The sequence below is a fragment of the Dendrobates tinctorius genome, unplaced genomic scaffold, assembly GCF_039654945.1.
Source record: "Dendrobates tinctorius isolate UK_male_01 unplaced genomic scaffold, ASM3965494v1 ptg000257l, whole genome shotgun sequence".
NCBI classification, from domain to species: Eukaryota; Metazoa; Chordata; class Amphibia; order Anura; family Dendrobatidae; genus Dendrobates; species Dendrobates tinctorius.
In genome coordinates this window covers 6,903,083-6,913,222 of record NW_027361924.1, presented here as the reverse complement: position 1 = coordinate 6,913,222, position 10,140 = coordinate 6,903,083, and the positions used below count along the sequence as shown (strand labels likewise).

Genomic DNA, 10,140 nt, shown 5'->3' with positions numbered 1-10,140 from the left:
GATCCTGTCTGCAGTCACCACTAGGGGGAGCTCCCTGTATAGAGATACATGATAAGATCCTGTCTGCAGTCACCACTAGGGGGAGCTCCCTGTATACAGAGATATATGATAAGATCCTGTCTGTAGCCACCACTAGGGGGAGCTCCCTGTATAAAGAGATACATGATAAGATCCTGTCTGCAGCCACCACTAGGGGGAGCACCCTGTATACAGAGATACATGATAAGATCCTGTCTGCGGCCACCACTAGGGGGAGCTCCCTGTATACAGAGATATATGATAAGATCCTGTCTGTAGCCACCACTAGGGGGAGCTCCCTGTATTCAAAGATACATGATAAGATCCTGTCTGCAGCCACCACTAGGGGGAGCTCCCTGTATACAGAGATACATGATAAGATCCTGTCTGCAGTCACCACTAGGGGGAGCACCCTGTATACAGAGATACATGATAAGATCCTGTCTGCAGCCAACACTAGGGGGAGCACCCTGTATACAGAGATTCATGATAAGATCCTGTCTGCGGCCACCACTAGGGGGAGCTCCCTGTATACAGAGATAAATGATAAGATCCTGTCTGCAGCCACCACTAGGGGGAGCTCCCCGTATACAGAGATACATGATAAGATCCTGTCTGCAGCCACCACTAGGGGGAGCTCCCTGTATGCAGAGATACATAAGATCCTGTTTTCAGAGGAGAGTGATCCTTCTCCAGGGGTTGTCTGCTGCGGAGGAAGTGGTCTCATCATCTGAGCGGGGTCTCCAGAAATCCTCGTGTTTGCGGCTACCACGGCCTCTTCATTAAAGGGTCAGGCATTGACTTTATGGGACTGCTCCCTCCAGTAGGTGGCACTAGAGATGGCGTTCTCCAGATCTCCGCTTGCTGTCAGTATATAATGGCTCGTCCTACCCACAGCTGATGGTTTGTTACAATGGTAGCTGCCAGTCTGGGCATGGTTTGTGCAGTGATACATTGTAACAAACTAGCAGAGATTTGTGCTGCTGATGTGTTTGGCTCACAGAGAATAGTTCAGACCAGATACAATTGTGACAAACCCTCAGCTGTGAGCAGGACGAGCTGTGGGCGGCAGTAGGGTTAGGGGATTCGTGTTCTGCTCTTCCTGACTACTCCTCCTCCGCAGGTTGTCACACTGGCTCCTCACCTGGGCGGCCGGCGACGCACCTGCCCACAATGCAGGAAGCAGGAAGACGAGAGAAGCCGCACTGCCCAGACCTCCCCCTCTGCAGGTGCGTACCCCCATTATCAGTAGGACCCCCGAGTACCGGATGATTCTCCATATGTTACCGGTCCACCCCGGGAACGACAGAGCAATGCCGCAGAGACTGACACTTTGGGCGTCACTTCCTAACCATCTACAAGATCTCTGGTTGCTGTCAGTGACTGAGAACTAAAGCCGTGACATGACACTTCTCACAGCAGGGGGTTTGTTACAATGTGTCAGTGCAGGTAAAAAGTAACAGAGAGATTTGTGCCGCTGTGATTTCTACGCCAGCTCTGCGCCGGTACAAAGTATCAGGGAAAATGTCATATTGCCCAGACTGGATGGAACTGCGACAAACCCTCAGCTGTGGGAAGTAGATTATATCAGGGGTTGATTTATTCTTTGGTTCCCATTCACTGACAGCAAATGGTTTGTTACAGTGTATCGGTGCAGGCAAAATGTATCATCGTGGAGGTGATTATGTGACCCCCATCACTGCCGTGTAACACCGGCGTAAGGGCACTATGGGGGCACGGTGCCCGCAGGCGTTCCTAGCCCATCCCCCGCCTCTGTATAGATGCCGCGGGTGTCCATGTGTCGCAGCTATGTCGGGTGTGGGAAGATTGTGAAGAATTATTAACAGGCGAGAAAGTGACTCCGGGATCTGATGGTCGTAGATCTGATCTGCAGTTGTGGGATCATACGGGGCGCAGAGACCCTCTTATAGCGGGGTTTTAATTTCCGTGCACCAAATGGTCGCTGTGTCATTGCGGTACTAGATCTACGTATGTGTGATGTGTGGATGTGAGGTGTATATGTGATGGTGGCGTCTTCTCCGTCTCTTCTCATCTCTGGGGCAAGAATAATACAACGTAAATCACACACTTGGCCAACGGAACAAGAAACAAGGACGTAAACTATGTATTCGGCAGGAAAGGTGCGGCCGAGGCAAAGTTGAGAGCGTCCACCATAACCACAGCGTGTCCCGGAGCGCTCACCGAAACCACAGCACGGCCCAGAGGGTCCACCGTAACCACAGCGTGGCCGGGAGCGCCCACGTAACCACAACACGGCCCGGAGCGTCCACCATAACCACAGCGTGGCCCGGAGCGTCCACCATAACCACAGGACGGCCCGGAGCGTCCATCATAACCACAGCACGACCCGGAGCGTCCATCATAACCACAGCGCGTCCCAGAGCATCCACCATAACCACAGCGTGTCCCGGAGCGTCCACCGTAACCACAGTGCGGCCGGGAGCATCCACCATAACCACAGCACGTCCCAGAGCGTCCACCATAATCACAGTGCGGCCGGGAGCGTCCACCATAACCACAGCACGTCCCAGAGCGTCCATCATAACCACAGCACGACCCGGAACGTCCATCATAACCACAGCGCGTCCCAGAGCATCCACCATAACCACAGCGTGTCCCGGAGCGTCCACCGTAACCACAGTGCGGCCGGGAGCGTCCACCATAACCACAGCGCGACCAGGAGCGTCCACTGTAACCACAGTGTGGCCAGGAGCATCCATCATAACCACAGTGCGGCCCGGAGTGTCCACCATAACCACAGCACGTCCCAGAGCGTCCACCATAATCACAGTGCGGCCCGGAGTGTCCACCATAATCACAGTGCGGCCCGGAGTGTCCACCATAATTAGCGTGACCCAGAGCGTCCACCATAATCACAGCGCGGCCCGCAGCGTCCACCATAACCACAGCACGACCTGGAGCGTCCACCATAACCACAGCGCGGCCCGGAGCGTCCACCATAACCACAGCGCGGCCCGGAGCGTCCACCATAACCACAGCGCGGCCCGGAGCGTCCATCAAATCCACAGCACATCCCAGAGCGTCCACTATAACCACAGCATGGCCCGAAGCGTCCACTATAATCACAACGCGGCCCGAAGCGTCCACTATAATCACAGCGCGGCCCGGAGCATCCACCATAACCACAGCGCGGCCCGGAGCATCCACCATAATCACAGCGTGGCCCGGAGCATCCACCATAACCACAGCGCAGCCCGGAGCATCCAGCATAATCACAGCACGGCCCGGAGCATCCACCATAACCACAGCGTGGCCCGGAGCATCCACCATAATCACAGCGTGGCCCGGAGCATCCACCATAACCACAGCACGGCCCGGAGCATCCACCATAACCACAGCGCGGCCCGGAGCATCCACCATAATCACAGCGTGGCCCGGAGCATCCACCATAACCACAGCGCGGCCCGGAGCATCCACCATAATCACAACACGGCCCGGAGCGTCCACCATAACCACAGCGTGGCCCGGAGCATCCACCATAATCACAGCACGGCCCGGAGCATCCACCATAACCACAGCGTGGCCCGGAGCATCCACCATAATCACAGCACGGCCCGGAGCATCCACCATAACCACAGCACGGCCCGGAGCATCCACCATAACCACAGCGCGGCCCGGAGCATCCACCATAATCACAGCGTGGCCCGGAGCATCCACCATAACCACAGCGCGGCCCGGAGCATCCACCATAATCACAGCGTGGCCCGGAGCATCCACCATAACCACAGCGCGGCCCGGAGCATCCACCATAATCACAGCACGGCCCGGAGCGTCCACCATAACCACAGCGCGGCCCGGAGCATCCACCATAATCACAGCACGGCCCGGAGCGTCCACCATAACCACAGCGTGGCCCGGAGCATCCACCATAATCACAGCACGGCCCGGAGCATCCACCATAACCACAGCGTGGCCCGGAGCATCCACCATAATCACAGCACGGCCCGGAGCATCCACCATAACCACAGCGTGGCCCAGAGCATCCACCATAATCACAGCGCGGCCTGGAGCGTCCACCATAACCACAGCACGGCCCGGAGCATCCACCATAACCACAGCGCGGCCCGGAGCATCCACCATAATCACAGCACGGCCCGGAGCGTCCACCATAACCACAGCGTGGCCCGGAGCATCCACCATAATCACAGCACGGCCCGGAGCATCCACCATAACCACAGCACGGCCCGGAGCATCCACCATAACCACAGCGCGGCCCGGAGCATCCACCATAATCACAGCGTGGCCCGGAGCATCCACCATAACCACAGCGCAGCCCGGAGCATCCAGCATAATCACAGCACGGCCCGGAGCATCCACCATAACCACAGCGCGGCCCGGAGCATCCACCATAATCACAGCGTGGCCCGGAGCATCCACCATAACCACAGCGCGGCCCGGAGCATCCACCATAATCACAGCACGGCCCGGAGCGTCCACCATAACCACAGCGTGGCCCGGAGCATCCACCATAATCACAGCACGGCCCGGAGCATCCACCATAACCACAGCGTGGCCCGGAGCATCCACCATAATCACAGCACGGCCCGGAGCATCCACCATAACCACAGCGTGGCCCAGAGCATCCACCATAATCACAGCGCGGCCTGGAGCGTCCACCATAACCACAGCACGGCCCGGAGCATCCACCATAACCACAGCGCGGCCCGGAGCATCCACCATAATCACAGCGCGGCCCGGAGCGTCCACCATAACCACAGCGCGGCCCGGAGCATCCACCATAATCACAGCGTGGCCCGGAGCATCCACCATAACCACAGCGCGGCCCGGAGCATCCACCATAATCACAGCACGGCCCGGAGCGTCCACCATAACCACAGCGTGGCCCGGAGCATCCACCATAATCACAGCACGGCCCGGAGCATCCACCATAACCACAGCACGGCCCGGAGCATCCACCATAACCACAGCGTGGCCCAGAGCATCCACCATAATCACAGCGCGGCCCGGAGCGTCCACCATAACCACAGCGCGGCCCGGAGCATCCACCATAATCACAGCGTGGCCCGGAGCATCCACCATAACCACAGCACGGCCCGGAGCGTCCACCATAACCACAGCGCGGCCCGGAGCATCCACCATAATCACAGCACGGCCCGGAGCGTCCACCATAACCACAGCGTGGCCCGGAGCATCCACCATAATCACAGCACGGCCCGGAGCATCCACCATAATCACAGCACGGCCCGGAGCATCCACCATAACCACAGTGTGGCCCAGAGCATCCACCATAATCACAGCGCGGCCCGGAGCGTCCACCATAACCACAGCATGGCCCGGAGCATCCACCATAATCACAGCACGGCCCGGAGCATCCACCATAATCACAGCACGGCCCGGAGCATCCACCATAACCACAGCGCGGCCCGGAGCATCCACCATAACCACAGTGTGGCCCAGAGCATCCACCATAATCACAGCACGGCCCGGAGCGTCCACCATAACCACAGCGTGGCCCGGAGCATCCACCATAATCACAGCACGGCCCGGAGCATCCACCATAATCACAGCACGGCCCGGAGCATCCACCATAACCACAGCGCGGCCCGGAGCATCCACCATAACCACAGTGTGGCCCAGAGCATCCACCATAATCACAGCGCGGCCCGGAGCATCCACCATAACCACAGCACGGCCCGGAGCATCCACCATAACCACAGCGTGGCCCGGAGCATCCACCATAATCACAGCACGGCCCGGAGCATCCACCATAACCACAGCACGGCCCGGAGCATCCACCATAACCACAGCACGGCCCGGAGCATCCACCATAACCACAGCGTGGCCCAGAGCATCCACCATAATCACAGCGCGGCCCGGAGCGTCCACCATAACCACAGCGTGGCCCGGAGCATCCACCATAATCACAGCACGGCCCGGAGCATCCACCATAACCACAGCGTGGCCCAGAGCATCCACCATAACCACAGCGCGGCCCGGAGCGTCCACCATAATCACAGTGCGGGCCGGAGCATCCACCATAACCACAGCACGGCCCGGAGCATCCACCATAACCACAGCGCGGCCCGGAGCATCCACCATAATCACAGCACGGCCCGGAGCATCCACCATAACCACAGCACGGCCCGGAGCATCCACCATAACCACAGCGTGGCCCGGAGCATCCACCATAACCACAGCGTGGCCCGGAGCATCCACCATAATCACAGCGCGGCCCGGAGCGTCCACCATAACCACAGCGTGGCCCGAAGCATCCACCATAATCACAGCACGGCCCGGAGCATCCACCATAACCACAGCGTGGCCCAGAGCATCCACCATAACCACAGCGCGGCCCGGAGCGTCCACCATAATCACAGTGCGGGCCGGAGCATCCACCATAACCACAGCACGGCCCGGAGCATCCACCATAACCACAGCGCGGCCCGGAGCATCCACCATAACCACAGCGTGGCCCGGAGCGTCCACCGTAATCACAGCACGGCCAGGAGCATCCACCATAACCACAGCACGGCCCGGAGCGTCCACCATAACCACAGCGCGGCCCGGAGCGTCCACCATAATCACAGCACGCCCCGGAGCGTCCACCATAATCACAGCACGGCCCGGAGCGTCCACCATAACCACAGCACGGCCCGGAGCGTCCACCATAACCACAGCGCGGCCCGGAGCGTCCACCATAATCACAGCACGGCCCGGAGCGTCCACCATAATCACAGCGCGGCCCGGAGCGTCCACTATAACCACAGCGCGGCCCGGAGCGTCCACCATAACCACAGCGCGGCCCGGAGCGTCCACCATAATCACAGCACGGCCAGGAGCATCCACCATAACCACAGCACGGCCCGGAGCGTCCACTATAACCACAGCGCGGCCCGGAGCGTCCACCATAATCACAGCACGGCCCGGAGCGTCCACCATAACCACAGCACGGCCAGGAGCATCCACCATAACCACAGCACGGCCCGGAGCGTCCACTATAACCACAGCGCGGCCCGGAGCGTCCACCATAATCACAGCACGGTCCGGAGCGTCCACCATAACCACAGCACGGCCCGGAGCATCCACCATAACCACAGCGCGGCCCGGAGCATCCACCATAACCACAGCGTGGCCCGGAGCGTCCACCGTAATCACAGCACGGCCAGGAGCATCCACCATAACCACAGCGCGGCCCGGAGCGTCCACTATAACCACAGCGCGGCCCGGAGCGTCCACCATAATCACAGCACGGCCCGGAGCGTCCACCATAACCACAGCACGGCCAGGAGCATCCACCATAACCACAGCACGGCCCGGAGCGTCCACTATAACCACAGCGCGGCCCGGAGCGTCCACCATAATCACAGCACGGCCCGGAGCGTCCACCATAACCACAGCACGGCCCGGAGCGTCCACCATAACCACAGCGTGGCCCAGAGCATCCACCATAACCACAGCGCGGCCCGGAGCGTCCACCATAATCACAGCGTGGCCCGGAGCGTCCACCATAACCACAGCGTGGCCCGGAGCGTCCACCATAACCACAGCACGGCCCGGAGCGTCCACCATAACCACAGCGTGGGCCGGAGAATTAACCAGAAATAACGTCAATATTATCCAATTTAGGAAAATAAAACCTTGCGCTCGGCGCTCAGTCCAATAAGAAAGGTTTCGCCCTTCTGTCTCCTTTAAAGGCCGTGTCAGGGCTAAACGGGGGACATAATACAACAGGTTCATCCCCAGCAGCTTGTTGATGGTGTCCAGGTAGCTAAAAAAAAAATAAAAAAATAAAGCTAAAAGATAAAATTAAGGAAAAAAAATGAACAAACAGATAACGACTGTTAATGATGATGGAAAGAGACAGCGACATATTTGGTTTTATTTGTGTCATTGTGACGGCAGCAAACATCGGGCTTCAGGATAAGCACTAATGTAATTTTCCATATTCCCTGCTGACACATAAGGAACCGTCACAGGAACGAGCAGAACCTGCGCTTCATTCATTGATTTTAGGGAGAAATTAATTTGACCAAAATTGAAAAAATAAAATAAAATAAAATCTGGGCAGATGAAGCAGCCGCCAGGCTCCATGATACATTAATGATAGATTTGTCTCTTTTGATTGATGGGAAGGTGACGGGATACCAGAGACGCCGCAACGCCCTCCGACCCCAGAATGGCCAGCATTAATATCGGACAGCAGCTGGAAAACCAGTGGAACGATGTGCTGGGACGTCTCGCCAACAAGCAGATGTTCCAGTCAGATTGGGATATCGCCGCTTTTGCCATCTTCTTTACTTTTATAGGTGAGAATTTTTTCATCTTTATTTTCTTTTAACCAGAATGTGGACAGCACGACAGAAAGTAAAAAGGATGAAAAAGGATGGAGGAAACACTGAGCGCCTCAGGGGGTAACATAGAGACTGAGTGTGAGCAAGTGAGGGAGGTGATGGAGGAAACACTGAGCGCCTCAGGGGGTAACATAGAGACTGAGTGTGAGCAAGTGAGGGTGGTGATGGAGGAAACACTGAGCGCCTCAGGGGGTAACATAGAGACTGAGTGTGAACAAGTGAGGGAGGTGATGGAGGAAACACTGAGCGCCTCAGGGGGTAACATAGAGACTGAGTGTGAGCAAGTGAGGGTGGTGATGGAGGAAACACTGAGCGCCTCAGGGGGTAACATAGAGACTGAGTGTGAGCAAGTGAGGGTGGTGATGGAGGAAACACTGAGCGCCTCAGGGGGTAACATAGAGACTGAGTGTGAGCAAGTGAGGGAGGTGATGGAGGAAACACTGAGCGCCTCAGGGGGTAACATAGAGACTGAGTGTGAGCAAGTGAGGGTGGTGATGGAGGAAACACTGAGCGCCTCAGGGGGTAACATAGAGACTGAGTGTGAACAAGTGAGGGAGGTGATGGAGGAAACACTGAGCGCCTCAGGGGGTAACATAGAGACTTAGTGTGAGCAAGTGAGGGTGGTGATGGAGGAAACACTGAGCGCCTCAGGGGGTAACATAGAGACTGAGTGTGAGCAAGTGAGGGTGGTGATGGAGGAAACACTGAGAGCCTCAGGGGGTAACATAGAGACTGAGTGTGAGCAAGTGAGGGTGGTGATGGAGGAAACACTGAGCGCCTCAGGGGATAACATAGAGACTGAGTGTGAGGAAGTGAGGGTGGTGATGGAGGAAACACTGAGAGCCTCAGGGGATAACATAGAGACTGAGTGTGAGCAAGTGAGGGTGGTGATGGAGGAAACACTGAGCGCCTCAGGGGGTAACATAGGGACTGAGTGTGAGCAAGTGAGGGTGGTGATGGAGGAAACACTGAGCGCCTCACGGGGTAACATAGAGACTGAGTGTGAGCAAGTGAGGGAGGTGATGGAGGAAACACTGAGCGCCTCAGGGGGTAACATAGAGACTGAGTGTGAGCAAGTGAGGGAGGTGATGGAGGAAACACTGAGCGCCTCAGGGGGTAACATAGAGACTGAGTGTGAGCAAGTGAGGGTGGTGATGGAGGAAACACTGAGAGCCTCAGGGGATAACATAGAGACTGAGTGTGAGCAAGTGAGGGTGGTGATGGAGGAAACACTGAGCACCTCAGGGGATAACATAGAGACTGAGTGTGAGGAAGTGAGGGAGGTGATGGAGGAAACACTGAGCGCCTCACGGGGTAACATAGGGACTGAGTGTGAGCAAGTGAGGAAGGTGATGGAGGAAACACTGAGCGCCTCACGGGGTAACATAGGGACTGAGAGTGAGCAAGTGAGGGTGGTGATGGAGGAAACACTGAGCACCTCAGGGGGTACCATAGAGACTGAGTGTGAGCAAGTGAGGGTGGTGATGGAGGAAACACTGAGAGCCTCAGGGGGTAACATAGAGACTGAGTGTGAGCAAGTGAGGGAGGTGATGGAGGAAACACTGAGCGCCTCAGGGGGTAACATAGAGACTGAGTGTGAGCAAGTGAGGGTGGTGATGGAGGAAACACTGAGCACCTCAGGGGGTAACATAGGGACTGAGTGTGAGCAAGTGAGGGAGGTGATGGAGGAAACACTGAGCGCCTCACGAGGTAACATAGGGACTGAGTGTGAGCAAGTGAGGGAGGTGATGGAGGAAACACTGAGCGC

At 57.3% G+C, this 10,140-nt stretch overlaps 1 protein-coding gene across 1 annotated transcript in view; it reads left to right on the top strand.

Annotated features, from left to right (window-relative positions):
• Positions 1-1,127: 1,127 nt before the first annotated feature.
• SMIM22 (small integral membrane protein 22) overlaps positions 1,128-10,140 on the top strand; it is a 47,408-nt gene continuing 38,395 nt past the window's right edge. The window contains exons 1-2 of the mRNA XM_073558580.1: positions 1,128-1,247; positions 8,155-8,327. Of these exons, the coding sequence (XP_073414681.1) occupies positions 8,198-8,327 (130 nt within the window). The 5' untranslated portion in view covers positions 1,128-1,247; positions 8,155-8,197. The remainder of the gene's footprint in view (positions 1,248-8,154; positions 8,328-10,140) is intronic.